We start from the raw sequence: 18,601 nt of genomic DNA on the forward strand, positions 1-18,601 counted from the left end.
AACTAGTCAATTCTCTAACGGACAGAAATTTTAGGATACTTTTATTTCTAGATGATTTAGCCTCCCACCTAGTAATAAGTACTTACCAATGTATGTTTTAATATTTTGTTCGAAAATTAAATATTGACCAAGAAATATGTATGGAGGTTCCATTGCTCTTACCGTCAAATCTACAAACAATGTCTTTCGAGATCGTCAGCCTTCTCAAATGGTAGCGCAGGCCCCAGTGATCTATACAAATTCTCACTATGATTCTAAAGCTGAGTTCATCGATTTAAATCTGAGCGCCTTGATTGAACGTTGAAGGCTGAAGTAGGTACCATCTCCTCTGTGATAAAGGACTCATCGATATGCAAGGTTTAAGCCACATATCACTGTTATGCTCTACTGGTCTGCGCTTTTACTCAGTCCGACATTATCAAAGAAAGCTTCGAAATGAGCAGAGTTTAAATCGGAATTTCGGAAAGACTTTCGATAGCGGCAACTGAAAGCGCGGGTAGGTAGGTAGTAAGGTACATATGATGTTATAAATTCCTAAGACCGTGCCTGTCGTTAAGAGACCAAGAGAGCAAAATCCAGTTGGCCCAGATCTCCAGAGCCAGCCCACAGCATTCTCGAAGAAAAGCTCTCCCACCCTGCGGCTAGAAGTCTCTCTGCGGTCTTCAAAGAATGATTTACCTAGTATCCGTATCCCGACTCTAGCTAGTTCTGGGCAATTGCAAGGAAAGTGCCTGAAGGTTTCCCCTCTTCCCCGCAACTTCGGCAATCGGAATTGTAGGGTATGTCCAACCCGGTAGTAGGGTCGCCTATGGGCCAGTGCAAGGTGCAGATCGCCGTAATCTTGTATGCATTTTCACGCGTTTGGCACAGGAGCCCTCGGGATCGGGTTTTGCTATAAGCGGGTGAATTCTTCCTTGATTTGGTACTTGTGGTGAAGCTTCGCCATCTGATGTCCGCGACTGCTAAGTAGTGTGCGTAGATTCCGTGCTTGACAATCGCCGGCGGGACTCAAACTGTACCCGCCGAAGGACTACCAAGAGCAGAGCCCGTCTGGATCATCCGTTAACCCACTCATTTCCCTATATGTTCCTATGACCGGAAACCCAAGGGAGGTGACCTTGAGAATGCCGCCCAGACTGTTCAGCGCGTTTCTGCACTGCTCCACCAGCTTGGACGATTTCGTCGCTGAGTATAAAGCCTAAGTAGCCACTTGGCTGTCGGTCAGAATGACTATGTTACTCTTGAGGCTCGGATCATGGGCCAGCTATTGACAGGCTTCCTGTATCGCCAGTACTTTCGTTGGCGAAACCTTCGAGATCATACGACTCGGATACACTGTGTATATTCCAGAAAACTTTTGCACCGGTACCACAGACCATTTTTGATCCATCGGTGAAGAATTTTGGGTAAATTTTTGCAAAACGCCGCTGGTCTTCCACTCTGCGTGAAGTTCAGCTTGTAGGTGGCATAGTCCGCGGAGACTGCCCTGATTTCCAGAAGTACTTCGTCTAGGATGTTACTATGGCGGTAGGGCTTCGCTGTCCAGCATCCGGACTCACGTAGTCTGACGGTACTGCACGGTGCAACGGATCCAATGTGGAGATATTTCTGAAGTCTTTTACCTAGAGCCTGCATTCTAAAGAAATTAGTAGCTATTTGGAGAGCTCTCCCGAGGTATATTTTCATCGATATTTTAAGTTTAAAGTGGGGGGGGGAGGGTTGGGGGGAAGGAGGTTCTTTTTTTGCTATCGATGAATTATTCCAAGCCACCTTAGGTTTAGTTATTTATTTTTATTCGGATTGTCACAATCTCGACAAATGACGGATTTTACTTAATACTATGACTCAATGCCAAGCATTTAGGCTCGGACAATCCTACCTACTTAAAAATTAAAGGGGCGTTGGTGATGGCGGCCGGTGGTGGGTTAGTGGAAGAATCCGTTGAGAACTCTCCGCAACATCGAGTACGTATGCAGACTGCAGTATTCTTACATAGTTTGAACGAGACTGTATGAGAGTCCCAGCACATCAAGGGCAGCCGTGGGGGATTTAGGTGCAATACTTGTAGCTGTCAATATTATGGGAACTACAACCAGCCTCTCCAGACGCTAAATTTCTTTGACTTCCCGGACCACCTTCTCATAGTTCACCTTCTTCTCCAAGTACTTCCGTTTAATGTTGCTACTATGGGCGATAGCAACATCCATTATATACACGGGGCGATCCGTCTTGTCAGCTAGCAGTACTTCAGGCCTATTGTGGGGAACTTGCCGGTCCCAGTACATGCTGTAAACAGAACTATCAAGTATTGCTTGCGGTTCATATCGGTAAACCGAACATGTTCCTGTGATCATCCTATGCTTGTATTCAAGGTATTGATGAACCTTCCTTACATGAAGCATTGTGTCTGGTGGTGTATTGCACCGGGTGGCGACCACCCCGTCCTGAATGGCACCATGAATCCCTCCGTCTCAGCAAAGAGCTTCCCAGCACATAGCCATTTGTTTAACAAATGCAAATCGACAAATGGTTTCTAAAGACAATTCACGTGTTTACCGTGCATTGCCTTCGACTTCCATTCAACGATCCACTCTTGATCCGACTTCACCCCAGTCAGAGGATTGAAAGATCGATCCTTCAAGTTGCGAATACTGTTAACCCCGCTGCGCAACATCAATCGCATACCAGAAGTGTAAAGTCACCGGGCATGTAAGGAAAGAGGTGGGCTCATTCCCCTTACTATCAAGCGGCTCCACATTTTACACCTCGACATCGTAGGCCCTTTGCAAGACTCGCACGGTTTCAGGTATTGCCTCACAATCATCGACAGGTTTACGCGGTGGCCTCAGGCAATACCTCTGAAGGATATTACGACCCAATCTTGTGCCGAAGCCCTTTGTCGAGAGCGGACTACTGCATACCATCTGCAATCCAATGGGACGCTAGAGCGTTGGCGCCGGACGCTGAAAGCCGCCATTATGGGCCGCGACGATCTGTCCTGGACTCAAGTCTTGCCTCTCGTTCTACTTGGCCCCCGAACAACCCGCCGAGAGGAATTTGCTGCCAACCCCGCGGAGCTGGTATACGGAGAGAACACAAGGCTCTCAAGTGATCCGGTCTTCGATAAGAGATCGGGTCTCACAGATTCGGGATTGCGGTGCCTGCTGAAAGACAACCTTCACCGCATGAAAACCACACCTCCCACCCGACACACATCCACACCTGCGTGCGCTCCGAAGAAGCTGGACATGTGCGGAAGCCGCTGCACCCTCCATACGAAGACCCGTACCGTATTCTCGAGTCGGCATTTCTTCCAGCTCGAGATCGGAGTACACAAAAAGGCTATCTCCTTATCCAGGTTGAAGCCCGTGTGCGCGTGATGGCAAACGCAGTTCTGAACTCAGTCGCTGAAACCCCTAGGTTTCATCTGGGGGCGGAGTGATATGACCAGCTTATTTTGCGTTCATCAACGAGGCAGAGTGACGAGATTTGATTGCAGGTGATTGAGTTCTGCAGGCGAGCCAACAATAGAAAATAACTTTACATCGTCTGCATAAAAAAACTATGGATAAAAAAATAAGGAAGAAAGATCATTTATTAATAATGAAAAAAGAAATGGCCCAAGGATGGAACCCTGCTGGACTATAATATAATAATAATCGTTGGCGCATCAATCTATGTTGGATCAGGGCCTTGAAGTGTGTTAGAGCACTTCATTCAAGACCATAACGGTACACTAGGAGGCAATGTGGTCAGCATTACGCTCGCCCGAGATTATTACCCTGATTTGACTCAGGTACTCATTCACAGCTGAGTCGACTGGTATCCGACGTCCATTCACGATATAAATTCCACTGCCATCAGTGAGATTTGAACCGTGACCTTCCGTACGACAGCCTTGCGCTCTAACCACTCAGCTATCCAGACACTGGACTATAGATGAGGAAAAAAAAGAACTTGATGGCCAACTGTTAAAGGAGACCCTACATATTCACTCCTTCACCTTAACCAGGAGAGTACAGATGGCGGAGAGCCATACAAACCGAGCTTATTGAGGAATAAGATGTGATCAGTGGAGTCGAACGCTTTGGGGAAATCAGTATAAATTGTATGCAGGTCATTAAGTTTCATTGACGGATTCAGCAACAAAGTTGGTATACTCTAATAAATAAGGTTTGTTGTAGATATAATAGGATACTGAATCGAGCGGTGGACACTGAACTCGATGTCAATCAAATTGTGGTTAATTAGCCTCGCTTGCTTTGTCAATCTGGAAATGATTGAATGATATTTACTTCACTTTAGACGTAATGATTTATAATCCAAAGGCAGTAGCAAATAGGTCACACATTAGGAAAGAGCCACAGTTCCATTACTAGCAATGCCTCCCCAAGTCGATCTCCTTAGAAAGGAGATTGTAGAACCGTAGGGGAGAAGTGTGGGCATCTCACTTAATCATGAGAGGAACTAAAATGCGTTTCCTGAACCCAGCATCGTCGCTATGTTCCATATAGGTATCAATGACCCTCTCTTACTTGATCACACAATTTTACATCTATTGTTCGATGAGCGTCATTCAGTATGATCAACTTAAAAGGATTTTTAATTTTTGTACTGAAAAAACACATCTAAAATCCAAAATCAAAAAAATTTTTGACAGCTGATTTAGGTAGAAACTGACACTTAAGAGCCTTCTAAAAAGTTAGCCAAATTTTTCGTTGTTATAACAAAGTCCTCGAAGACGTCGAAAATCAGCATAATTTATTGCATTCCGGGTGATACCGTAGCTACCAAATTACACTTCATCGTCATCACTCCAATTTTCAAAGTAAGATGGATGAATCCAGTGCATTGTGTCACACATTTTGAATCCCAACTTCTCGAACATATTAAGGGATGGTTTATTATCAATGACCACTGGAGCAAAAACATCATATCCTGTGTCACTTATAGTTTTAGCCATAGCACGAACCGTAAGACTTCCATATCCTTTTCGTTTTTGTGAATCTACTACTTGGAGAGTGCCAAGACTTCCTGCTGGAATTCTATGAATCAGAGAACAGTTATCCATCTAATGCATACAAGGATATATCACTGGGTTACCTGAAGCACCATGCGATTAGCTCTCCTTCGCTTGTAAACGCTCCAATGCTGAGGTTGTACTTAGCTAGACGCTTTAGATATGTCGCAGATCCAGGACACTTGAAGGGCCACAATTCATTGGCTTTTACCGCATCCTTTTCTGATAGCGGTTTGAGTGTTATCCCTTCAGGGCAACTGTAGCAAACCAAAAGAAAGAAGTTATCCTAAAATTATTTAATCTATATTAGAAATTTAAATATACTTAACAACTATTTTAGATGCTTCGGCCTGAGGCATCCGCAACCATTTGGTTCCAGGTATAATTTTGACATCAAGTTTGTGATCTTTGATGAATTTATGCACCATGTCCAGCAACCTAGATCCGATGGAACCCATTTTATATTGTTTGCTGAAGTCCACCAACGATAAAGCCCTCTCGAGTCGATCAAAATTGGCATTTAGAGTGTTGAAATACAACATATTCCAATCCTAAGATAGAAAGCTATAATTGAGTCTAAATTTCGTAATAGGAATACATTGGACAATGAGCAAATTCGAATAAGACACCCAACCATCGCCTCACTTTCTTTTCTTTTTCAGAGTATTCCCAAAAAAGACAATAGACTAAGTTTATGTCGAAAAACATAAAGATTGGTCAAATCAACCTGCAGCATGCCAAAGCTCCCTCCTACCTGTTGGCAGCGAGAATGACAAAGCTGCAGGATTTCCCCTATATCTTTCTGGTGCAAGAACCGTGGGTTCGATTTAACAGAATCTGTGGCATTGGATCAGTAAAGGGGGCTAGGATCTTCTACAACGAAAGATCCATGAGACCGAGAGCTTGCGTCCTGATGTCAAGACGGTTAGAGGCAACTATGCTGAGACAATATTGTTCCCAGGACTTAGCTACGGTCATCATACAATACCAGATAAATGGCGAGAGGAAAAACATCATAGTTGCCTCCGCTTATTTACCCTATGATTCTTTGTATCCTCCACCGACGCAAGAACTTAGGGATCTGGTGGCGTATGCAGAATCAAGTGGTCTCGAACTCTTAATAGGTTGCGATGCGAATGCTCAACATATTTGTTGGGGCAGTAGCAAATGCAATCCAAGAGGAGAGAAGCTATTCGATTTCATCACTTCAGCTGGTCTTATGACTGCAAACGTAGGGTGCGCCCCTACGTTCGTGGGACCGAGAAGAAGCGAAGTAATTGACCTAACAATCTGTACCCCAAAACTGTTAGAGTTGATTACACACTGGCGAGTGCTAGACGAGGTCTCACTGTCAGATCACCGATATCTAGAATTCAATCTGACTATTGCGGGCGAACAGTCTGCAGTACAAAGACGGAACCCTAGGAAAATGGATTGGGCAAAGTTCAATGAACCTCTTGGCAGTAAAGTACAGTTCCCTATGCGACTAACGACTCCTTTGGTGCTGGAAGATGAATTGAAAACTCTGAACTACACACTTTTAGAATGCTATGAAGAGGCTTGTCCTATTTCCCGAGGCCGAAGCGGTAAAACGGTTCCTTGGTGGAACCGAGAACTGCAAAAACTCAGGAAATCAACCAGGCGACTTCTAAATCGTGCTTGCAAAAGTAACAAGGACGAAGACTGGTTTAATTTCAGGAACTCACAACGTTAATATAAGAGGCTCGTGAGGTGCTCGAAACGAGACTCCTTTAGAGCGTACTGTGAGGAACTGGAAGGCGAAAGGGAGACTTCAAGGCTGTGCAGAGTCCTCAAAAGGGATGAGTCGGCCAAGTTGGATTCTCTTAGAAAACCCGACGCTACTTTCACAAGCTCCAGACTGGACTCAGTACAGACCCTCCTGGAAGTACACCACCCGGGGGAACGGGAGAGAGAAGTGGTAGAGGGAGAGTTGACAGTTCTTGCAACCCCTTCAACACGCAAGTGTTGCAAGAGGAACTGGAACACTGCGAAAGCGGTTGTTACCCATGAAAAGGTGAGAGCTGCCATACTGTCCTTTGGACATTTCAAAGCACCTGGCATGGACGGCATCTATCCGGCAATGCTAAAGGAGGGTATGGAGCATTTAGAGCGAACTCTAAGAAATATTTTTCGAGGATGTCTTGCTCTGGGCTACGTGCCTTCTTCTTGGCAACAGGTTAAGGTAGTTTTCATACCGAAACCTGGGAAAGATGACTATTCTAATCCAAAGAACTTCAGACAGATCAGCTTGACTTCATTCTTGCTGAAAGGTTTGGAGAGACTGGTGGAGCGTCACATTCGTGGAAAAGCACTTAGGTCACACCCACTTAGTGAAAACCAACATGCTTACCAACGCGGAAAGTCCTGTGAGTCTGCTCTTCATTCTTTGGTCACAAAGATAGAGGACGCAACTTTGAATGGTGAGTACGCGATGGGGGTGTTCGTGGACATTGAAGGGGCTTTTGACTGTGCGTCTTTTCAAAAACTTTGTGATGCCGCCAGAGCGCATGGTGTTGATAATGCTTTAATTAAGTGGATCCATGCTATGCTAACGCAAAGATTGCTGTGCGCTGAGGTAGGGGTCGATCGCTATCTGACTACGGAGGCAACGAAGGGCTGCCCCCAAGGAGGTGTGCTTTCGCCACTTCTGTGGAGTATGCTGATCGACTCACTGCTATGCGAACTGCAAAATTTGCCAATACACGCTCAAGCTTATGCTGATGACGTGGCTGTACTTGCTGTTGATCGAGATCTTGGAACGGTGTGTAGGAATATACAGCGTGCCGTTGATTTGATAGACAGCTGGTGTCTTAGACATGGTTTGTCAGTTAATCCAAATAAAACCACAATGGTTTTATTCACCAAAAGGAGAAAACTGGATGGACTTTGCCTCCCTGAAATGAGGGGTACTACCCTTCAACTCTCCGAAGAAGTGAAATATGTGGGGGTCACTCTAGATAAAAAACTTCTTTGGAACAAACATGTAGAGGTAAAGATGAAACGAGCTCTCACAGCTTATGGGCTGTGCAGACGGACCTTTGCCTCGACATGGGGACTCAGGCCTCAGGTGGTAATGTGGATATACGTTGCCATCATTAGGCCGATGTTCGTATATGCATCCGTAGTGTGGTGGGTTAAGGTGAGACAAAAAGGTTTTCACCGTAAACTAGCCGCACTGCAAAGAACTGTTTGTCTGGGTATCACTGGTGCCATGAGCACGACATCCGGCGCAGCTCTGAATGCACTACTCAATTTGCAGCCACTGGATATATTTATTCAAAGCACTGCAATGAGAGCAGCCCATAGGCTAATTCGATTAGATCTATGGGAAAACAACGGATGTGGGGGGCACAGAGCATTGGAAGAGTTACTGGGAGGACTGAATCCAGTTCTTACAATGCCTTCCGATTCTCGTGTCCCCATACATCTGTTTGGTAGAAGATATGTAGTTACCTTGAAGCGTAGAGAGGACTGGGAAGACCCAGAGGAATGCGTGGCGGGATATACGGAAGTCTTCTACACCGACGGCTCAAAAAGAGAAGAGGGTTCTGGAGCCGGAGTCTACCTCTCGAATAAAAACGAGAAGTGGGCTTTTCCTTTGGGACAATATGCAACGGTTTTTCAAGCCGAAGTTTATGCGATCCTAAGGGTGGCAAACTGGGTGATTGGCGAGCGGTTGAAGGGCAGGCGCATCGCAATCTGCAGTGACAGTCAAGCTGCACTGAGGGCATTGAGCAGTCCTTTGATCACCTCGAAAATCGTTCAGGAATACAGAAACCGTTTGAACTCTATGTCTAGATTCAATACGGTGGAACTACTCTGGGTACCTGGTCACTGCGGCATAGAGGGAAATGAAATCTCGGACGCTTTAGCGAAAGAGGGGTCAATCTCCCCTACGCCGGGACCGGAGCCAGCAATTGGGGTATCAGTGGCATTGGCTAAATCTGTTTTCAAAAACTGGGAACAAGTTTCCCATAATGACAGCTGGCAGAGCCTAAATGCTGCTCGACACACCAAACTTTTCCTGCCAGAACCCAACATACGTACCGCAAAGTTTATCCTGTCGAAAAGCAGGAGGACTTGCAGGTGTATTGTGGGTATTCTGACAGGCCATAATTCACTAGCTGGGCATATGTTCAGAATAGGAATTACCGAAGATGATACGTGTCCCTCCTGTAACGAGGAAGCGGAATCCACGGAGCATTTCCTATGTGAATGCCCCGCCTATGGACACATCAAGCATCAGATCTTTGGTGCCGATGTCCTCCAATTGCGACGGGTAGCATCACATCCACTAACGGAAATCCTGCGATACGTGAACGCATCCGGAATATTCCGTTAGACGGGGGAGGCGAGTACAATGGGCCGACACGGCCTGAGTGCTCAGAAGCTGTAGTTTCTCCCCCACCATACACACACACATTCCCAAAAAAGCCATGTAATTTTCAGTAATATTGTGATTGTTGGTTTGTAAATGGTTTCCAGATATGGAGAGGCTTTTTATCTATCATAGTTATCTGAACTTTTTTTGCGTTATTTTATTCCTTTGTTTGCTGAAGACATCATTTGATGGAAAACAACTTTAATTGCACTTAATGACATCAACTGATAATACAAAAGCTCACTTCAAGGGCCTCTTTGAAATTATTAAACGACACCAATTGTTGGTTTTACTTTTAAATAAATTAATAAAATAAATATAAAACTTGCAATAATAACGAAAGTTCCATCGCTCCAATCGCCATTCAGTGACAAAATCCTCAAATGTGGAATCTTGGGATCTTGGTTTAACCATCTTACATAGGTATCTACTGTACCATAGCCGATGCTATATTTAGGCCAATCAATTTTATATAAATCTCTTAATAGCGGCAAATCGTCAATTGGAATATCAATTAATCTGTCTCCCATTTCAAAACTCGAATAACTATAATTTTGGATTTTGAATCAAAAAAACCGTTCACACTGTGAAGAAGGTAAGAAGTACTGAACAAAGTTTTCTGGAAGATGAAGCTTTTATATATACGTTGCGTGTATCTATGATTCACAATAAGATAAGGCCACTTTTATCCAGAATTTGAAATGCACTTGAATAATAAGGAAGTGAAGATGAAGGTGCAATTAAATGACGAGTGCAATGATTTCTTAGCAGTGGGTGTCATTAGTAACTTGTCAAGTTTCCGGGTAATCATTCTAAAATAATTAGAACTGAAACAAACTATAAATATACTGGTTATTTTCATTAAGCTGTGAAATATCTCATAAAGTGCAACCATACGTCTACAAATCGGCACTTTAATTCACATAATCAGTTCGCTTCGAGATCTCGTAGTGAACGGACGTGTTGCGGAGCAATCCAAGTGTTCTAGGAACGGAAAATTAAAAAGTGACAAAAGTGACGGAAGTGTTAAGCGCAGTGCTCTGTAGAGCAATTAAACAAAGGAAGTATCGTTCTGTTAACAATATACAGTGGATCTCAATATTATTGAGACACCGTACATTAAAGTATAATTTACATGCGATTGTTTTTTTTCTGTTTTCTTTTAGTGAACCGAATTCCTGACATCCACGCAGGACGGGCTTGGGGACAAAATGTCCGCCAAGAGGGCGAAGACAGGGGGCCCCTCTGACGAAGAGGGGGGCCCGAGCCCCGGAGACGAGAATCGAGCAAATCTGCTCGAGATAATAAAAATGCTGAAGGAGGAGATCGCGGAGCTCCGGGCAGAGCTCAGAGCAGAACGTGAAAAACGGCAGGAGAAGGAAAACCTGCAAGCCGGACAGCCCATTGAAGTGGACGACATCGTGGGATGTGCATCTGCTTTCGCCGGAGATGTCTCGGGAGAGCCGACCAACTTAGAAGCCAGCAACATCGTAGCCGGCAACATTGAAGCCAACAAAACCGTAACGAGCAACATCACCGCTGCAACATCGGAGGACGAAGACCCATTCAACTTCGTCACAAGGCGTAAGTCAAAAAGGAGTAAGGTTAGTGCCAAAAGTGTGAAGATTAGTGAAAGCACTCCCCAGGCAAATATTACCCCAACCCCCACTCAGAAATCAAAGAAGCAAAAGATACCGGTGATTACCGGATATTCATTAAATGTTCCTGTTCTGCTAAAGTCCCTTAAGGCAAAAGGGATAAAGGCAACGTTCAAGGACACGAGGGCGGATAAGACCCTCATTTTCGCCGAATCCATCGAGGATCACGGCAAAATCTTCGCTCTCATTAAAGAGCAAGGCTTAAACGCCACAACTAGCACCCCTCAATCCCTGAGGACGCAGTCCCTCATTATTCGAGGATTACATCGGGAAACCGATGCTGTCGAAATTCTGGCGGAGCTCAAAGCTGAGCATCCGCAGCTTAAAATCCGGTCTGTAGCCAACTTCCTGACAAATCAGGACAAAGCTCTACATAAGGAGAATTCTTCTCTCCCAATGAAGTCTCAATCGGGACTTTTTATAGTGACCTTCGAACCCTCTCAAGAGCTCAACGACGCCTTCAAGGTGAAATACATTCTACACCAGAAGGTTACCTTAGAAAAAATAAGATCGTTGGGACAGATTCAATGTTTCAATTGTCAAAATTTTGGGCACGTTGCTCAAAATTGTACATCGGTGCGTTAAATGCACCACAAAGCGTCCGCGTGGCGACTGCCCACGCCCCTCAACGGAGGTGCCGCAATGCTGCAACTGCGGCAAAGTCGGACATCCCGCCAGCTTCCGCGGTTGCCCAGCATATAAAGATATGCTGGCTCGAAAAGAAGCTGCCAAAGTCCGCAAATGTAAAGAAGAACAGCAGACCAAACAGGCAGTAGCACAACTGTCGCAAAGTTTGGCCAAACCAGGCATATCTTACGCCGAAGCCATAAAACAATCACTGCCCCGCGTGGCCCCTGCACTTCCACCTCCAACAAAGTCTCTCCCAAACCAGCCGGCTGCATTCCGTGAATTGGTTGGAGCCCTCACCTCAGCCAGCACGACTGAACAACGGTAATTCGCTGCCATTAAACTTATTCTTAATTTATGGAGTTAAGTATCGTTACTTTTAACTCCGCGTCCCTTGTATCTCACGCCAAACGTGCCACTGCCCAGGTGTTGATCGACTCTCTGAAAGCAGACATTTATTGCGTTTCGGAGACCCATCTTAAAAGCAGGCATAACGTGAACTTCACCGGATATAATACCATCCGGAACGATAACAACACCGGCTCTGCCCTATTAATCAAAAAAGATTATGAATTCGAGGAAGTCGCCATAGACAACCTGCTAACCTGTTCCGCCGCGGCGGCTTTCATTAAAACGGCTGGCAATAAACGGATTCTCTTTGTCTCCGTTTATATTAGGTGCCAATCTAGAAATGAGGAACTGGGCCATGACTTAAAAGTCTTGAGCGATCTCCAGTTGAAATCTAATTACCTTGTCTTTGGAGGCGACTTCAACTCCAGGCACACTCACTGGGGCGACACGGCCATTAACTGTAATGGGAAAACCCTGCTCAAATGGATCTACGACCCTTTCTCGCCTACCAATCTCGTGATGATCTTGCTAAATTCTCCGTCAAGGCCCAGTAGTCAATCTATATTAGACTACTTCCTTCTGTCTATGGAAATGAAGCAAAGCTTTCAGGTAATATCATGTGATACCTTACCGAGGTCAATCTCAAACTGTCTTCACCTTTTTCTCTGAAAAAGAGAGTAATGACCACAATTAGGTCTTTCGCCCACACTGACTGGGATAAATTCAGGGCTGACTTAGCACCAAAACTCAACTTGAAAAAGCTCTCAAATAATCGCAATCTGTCGGACAAAGAAATTGACGAGGCTATTAACTTGGCGTCTGACGCTATTGACACTGCTACACGCAGAAACTCTAAGCTGATGAAAGTCGATGAGTTTGAATTCAATTCTCTTCCACATGAGATAATGCTCCACTTGAAAGTTAGGCAGATTTGGAGGCGTAATCTTAAGTGCAAATTTCACGAGTACGGGAATAAAATAAATGCGGAATATAAAGCATTACTCTCCCGGATTAACTGTCTCAGTACGCTAATCCGTGGTATGGTGGCGACCTTCCGTAGCAAGGAATTGACCCGCAAACTTGCAGACATTAAGCCTGGAGCTAATATGTTCCAAAATATCAACAGGCTAACCGGGAAATACAAAGCCCGCAACTTTGTTCTAACCCAAAACAAAGTGCGAGTCTGCAGTGATGCTGAGAAAGCAAAAACACTTGGGGAATTCTTCGAGCGACAGCTCAACGCAACACCTCCGAGCAACAGAACGGCTCTCACTAAGACTGTTGATTCAACAGTCAGAGATTTCACTTCTAGGAACTGCTACAGAATCACGTCTTTTCCTGCTCAAAACCCCTCCAACAAGCCTACTGATTCGAGCAAATTTCTGAGTTTATCACAACTCACTGCTATTACCCATAACCTTAACGGTAAAAAGTCAGCAGGCCCAGATGGAATTACGAATTTTGTCTTAAAAAATCTTCCAGTAGCCTCCATTAAGTTCCTGTTTGCGGTTTTTAATAACTGCATTAATAATGGCTACTTCCCATCCACCTGGCAAATAGCCAAAATTATAGCCATTCGCAAAGGAGGTGTCTCCTGTGGACCTGGTAACTTCAGACCCGTTTCACTTCTATCTAACCTGGGGAAGCTTTTTGAGAGAGCATGGACCGTAGGGCTGGTCCAACACTGCAATCTTAACAACATTATTCCAGACCATCAGTTCGGTTTCCGTGCTAAACACGGAACACAGCACGCCCGGAGCTACCTCCACCATACTGTGGCCAGCAGACTTAATGTCAATAACAAACCCACGGTAGCTTGCGCTCTGGATTTAGAAAAGGCCTTTGATTCCGTCTGGATAAACGGGCTAATCTATAAACTGATCAAATACGAATTCCCAATCCCGACTATCAGACTTGCCATCAGTTTCTTCGAGGATAGACATTTTTACGTCAGTGTCGGAAATGAGATTTCCGATCTCTTGCCGGTTACTTCTGGGGTGCCGCAGGGATCCATTTCTGGTCCTACTTTATACAATATTTTCACTGCTGATGTTCGCTCCCCTGAGGTCGGTACAGAACTTATGCAGTATGCCGACGACACACTCGTCTACTCCTCTAATTTTCGCCCAGACAAGGCAGTTAGCGATATAGAGGATTACTTGGTTGACCTCTGCTACTACTACCAGAGCTGGGGTATTAAAATTAACTCAACCAAGACACAAGTCTGTATCTTCAGGAGGAAATCTACATACTCGGGATCTAGATCTATCCACAGGAAGGCTAAACGCATGAAACTGGAAATCGGGAATACAATAGTAAGAGGGTCGAAATCGATCAAATATCTAGGAATCAATTTCAACGAATTCCTAGGATTTAACGACCATGTTAAACTCACCATTGAAAAAGCAAATGGTGCATTGCGCAAGATCTACTTTCTTCTTCGCAAAAAAGTGGGTCTAAGCACCAAAACTAAGCTGATCCTATATAAGACTCTCATCAGGCCCATCATATGCTACGGAGCCCCTTCGTGGATCACTTGCTCTTCGAAAGCCATGGATAAATGCATGTCTTTCGAACGCCGTGTATTAAGACATTGCACTGGATTATCTTACAATTGGAAGACTAAAAAGTGCGGCAGGAACGCCATAGTATACTGGCGAGCAAATATAGACCCCATTAGAGAATATATTCTCAACATTACCCAGCGGTTTTTCAATAAACTTGAAAACCATCCAAACCCAAAAATTAGAAGACTGCATGAGCAGGGCAAATCAATCTCACTAGCGACTTTCCTTAGGCCGTGCCAGATACTGAACCCTGACCTAAAATCAATAATCCTGTCCCTCTTCGATACACCTTGCCTGGTAGGAGTGCAAAGAGGCTAAGCACTATATGAATATTAAGTGCTATTGTATATAGTAGAATTAAGTATTTATGTAAGTAAATATAAGTAGTAATAAGGTAGATGTAAGTAAGTAAAACAAAACCTTCTCGCGTCATTAGTGCGGACGCAGTTTTGAAAATAGGTTTAGTAATGTTTTAATTAAATACAAGGCCAAGGAACGTTGTAAATTACAGTTTGTTTTTACACAATAAAGTTAATTACAGAGAAGGTCGGGTAGGCCAAACAATGTATAGCCACCCATTGTAATAATTCTAACCTAGCTAAGCTAATTCTAAGCTACTTTTAAGCAGAATGTATCAGATGTAAGACACTAATTGGAAATAAATAAAATGAAAATGAAAAATGATTCACATAAGAAATTTCGAAATTTATGTATCTATCCACTGCCACTTCCGTCGTTTACTCAACACGTCTACTGGTATTTAGGCCGTATAGCAAGGTAGTGCTTCATTCTAGACTGTGTCAGGTTATAGGACACGGCAAAAGCAGGTTTCAATGAAGGCTAGAAGCTATCGTGCAGCGCCAAAGTTGACAGCGCAAGAGAATACGGAATGGAGACCAATCTATTCTCTGTCGATTAAGCCTTCGATATGTCCTTTGATGCATTCCATTCTAGGCTAACGTATTATTTGTGCAACGTCAGGAGGCATGAGAATACTTTTCCAATTGCTACATTCAAGACGGGCGCCTTTTTTCAAAATATCAACAACCGTTTCTTTTTTTCACTCACTGGGGAAAATTTCAGATTCTTCAGATTTACGGATGAACTTCCAAAAAATAAAAGTCTTTTTTTCATTCATTTGTCTAAGAAGGGATTGAATTTATCAATAACGTATGCGAGTTTCGGGCGCTATTGTGCGTCATCATTATTAACCAACATACTGTTCATAATCTACTGCTGAATTCGAAATTGTCGATCTGATTGAATATATGTTGTCGATTAGTTGAAATCCAACTGGTCTTAAGGTGAGGTCTATGATGCCACCGATCACGAGACAGTAGAAGCTACAGAAATCGTGTCTACAAGCTAATGTCAGAGCCCACTTTGTCATTCAAATCACCTATCATAATCACAGTATCCCCTTTAGGAAGCCTCCTCTAAACTGCGTGTAATTGTTAGTAGAAAGCATACTTCATCACTATATAGGAAGCCTCCGTTGGTGCTTAGCACTGTACAACTGTGATGCTCCTTGAAGTTCATTTTACACATATTCGAATCTATTTGGTTCAATTTGTTTTCGTTCGCAACCTAAATCAAACCGAACTGAATCAAACACTTTTACACATCCACGGGTTCATTTGGCAAGCACAAATTCGAACTGTGTTGAAATCTGATAATAACTATTCGTGTCATGGGAACATTAGGTTCTATACGGTTTCACTTAGGTGCCGAATAGATGCCAAATTAAAACCTAACCACCGTTTCGCACTCGCTGGAAGCGACCAAAATTGAACCTAAATTTAATTAAATCGAATGGAGCCGTATATGTGTCAAACGAGCCTAGCCTGGCTCCAATCTTACTGTTATTCACTCAAGTCACTCACTCACCATGACGATCTCCTGGACAACTTTCAATATCTTACAGAAAGCCTCCTTTTCTTCTCTTATTGAGCTATTCCTCATTCTGATCCGAAGTCTTGCAGTTAATATTCTCTCGTTTTCGTTATCACCTATCTCCGACGTATTACCTGGTTATTCTGGTCTCCGAAAATATCGAGTGATAAGCTGAGTCGGCCTACAGGCCGGGTACAAGTTGATATGCTAATTAAAGGGTGGTATCGACTGGATCGGTTATATTTTAGGAAAGGGATGGATCCCATTTTGCCAGAGTGGTTGACTCAAGTGCACTTGCTTGGTACTGAAGAGCGGGGGAGGAGTTTGGCTTTCTCAAGAAGTCCTCGAGACAAGTAAAGTGCATTTTGTGGTATTCTCCATTCAGAGGATAGTAGCCACCATATAGGGGATAGTGGCCACCGTGTTTGCTGAGATGAATTTCAGCACGCCTCCTTCACTGTCATCTTGAGATAGTGCATTCCATCGCATGGAGTGTTCCACAATTGTGTCGCCTTTCTTGAATGTATGACCACTTCCGCTTTCTTATTAGAACGTTCTCAGGCATCTGGCCCGAATATTGACTAATGTCTCATTTCGAAATTGTATTAGGTTAGAGTACCTGGATGGGATGACGTGGGCAGGTGTTGACGGAGGTTGAAGGATGAAGCGAAAGTGAAGCTGTGATCTGAAACTCATCATCATCAACGCGCAGCAACCGGTATCTGGTCTATTCTGCCTTACTAAGGAACTCCAGACATCCCGATTTTGCGCCGAGGTCCACCAATTCGATGTCCCTAAAAGCTGTCTGGCGCGCTGACCTACACCATCGTTCTATCTCAGGAAACGTCTTCTTTTTTTTCAAATATATTGCCCTTATAGACTTTCCGGGCTGGATCACCTCATCCATACGAATTAACTGACCCGCCCACCGCAACCTATTTAGCCGGAGGTTATCCATAACCTGACAGTTTCGCTATCGCTCATTGATTTCGTCGTTATGTAGGCTGCGGAATCGTCCATCCTCATGTAGGGGCCCAAAAATTCTTCGGAGGATTTTTCTCTGGAACGCGGCCAAGGGTTCGCAATTTTTCTTGCTAAGAACCCGTCTCAGCCAAGAAGCTAGTTGATACCCTGTCCCAATATAGGGGCTGGTGTAAGAGTGTTGCAAGAGATGCATTGGACAGGAACCGGTTTCCTGGATAAGAGCCACTACACCTATATGGTGTAGTAGCCGCCTTCCAGTAAACCATATGTTCGGAGTATGTTTCTTAGTCACCAAAAAATGAAACTTGCTGTTATCGGCTTTGACAGTATATAACGGCTGTGCACTCTGCGCTTGGGAGGCAAATTTAGAAATATAAGCCTCATTAACGCACAAGACCCTACAGAGGGGATTGTAGAGTCGGAGAAGGATACCTTCTACGAGGCAGTAGAACGTCTCAAGTATGATATCAAAATCATAATTGGGGATTTTAACCGCCAAGTAGGGACGGAGACCTTATTCACGCGATACGTTGGCTCCCACAGCTTACATCAAAATACAAAATTGACAGACCAGTAGCTTACTCCAAACTACAATTTTATTTTATTATGTATGCTAGTAGCTTTGTACTGATGAAGGAAGTAAGTTGTTCCCGAAATACATACATAATAAAATAAAATTGTAGTTTGGAGTACGCTACTGGTCTATCAATTTGAAAAAGCGGTCGGCAAACAAACGTGGGCCCCTCCAGACGGGACCATTTTCAACCAAATTGACCACGTGTTGATCGAACGCCACCACCTCTCAGCTTTGATGAGTGTCATAACATATAGGCGGGCCAGTTTAGACTCGGATCATTATCTCGTTGGCATGGTGCTCCGATCTCGAATAACAACACCATCCAGAACTCCTCTGATAATCAAGTGAAAGCTAACACTGAAGCCATCTACAACACCGCCCTCCGCAATACCTATCAGAGGGAAATGGATACCGCAATAACCACAGTCAGCAGGGATCCTGCAGATGGAGCATCCACAAATGATTCTCACAATCACCTGAAAAACTTAATCATGAATACATAAAGTCGGAACGGCTGGTTCG

The 18,601-nt window shown here is 44.1% G+C and overlaps 1 protein-coding gene across 1 annotated transcript; it reads right to left on the minus strand.

Moving 5' to 3' along the window:
- Nucleotides 1-4,740: 4,740 nt before the first annotated feature.
- Nucleotides 4,741-10,036, minus strand: LOC119658989. Its single transcript, XM_038066873.1, has 4 exons — nucleotides 9,752-10,036; nucleotides 5,345-5,571; nucleotides 5,104-5,277; nucleotides 4,741-5,045 (listed from the first exon to the last, which is right to left on the minus strand). Exons 1-4 carry the CDS (start codon nucleotides 9,950-9,952, stop codon nucleotides 4,796-4,798), a joined length of 852 nt encoding a protein of 283 aa, XP_037922801.1. The 5' UTR covers nucleotides 9,953-10,036; the 3' UTR covers nucleotides 4,741-4,795.
- Nucleotides 10,037-18,601: the final 8,565 nt, after the last annotated feature.

Source organism: Hermetia illucens, chromosome 1, assembly GCF_905115235.1.
Source record: "Hermetia illucens chromosome 1, iHerIll2.2.curated.20191125, whole genome shotgun sequence".
Classification (NCBI taxonomy): domain Eukaryota; kingdom Metazoa; phylum Arthropoda; class Insecta; order Diptera; family Stratiomyidae; genus Hermetia; species Hermetia illucens.

What these genes read in the sequence shown, in the direction of transcription:
- LOC119658989 (XM_038066873.1), bottom strand. Translation starts at nt 9,952, where the DNA reads ATGGGAGACAGATTAATTGATATTCCAATTGACGATTTGCCGCTATTA. An exon ending in ATGGAACTTTCGTTATTATT is followed by an intron (nt 5,572 to 9,751) that starts GCAAGTTTTATA and finishes TTTCTATCTTAG; the next exon opens with GATTGGAATATGTTGTATTT. An exon ending in CTAATCGCATGGTGCTTCAG is followed by an intron (nt 5,046 to 5,103) that starts GTAACCCAGTGA and finishes TCTGATTCATAG; the next exon opens with AATTCCAGCAGGAAGTCTTG.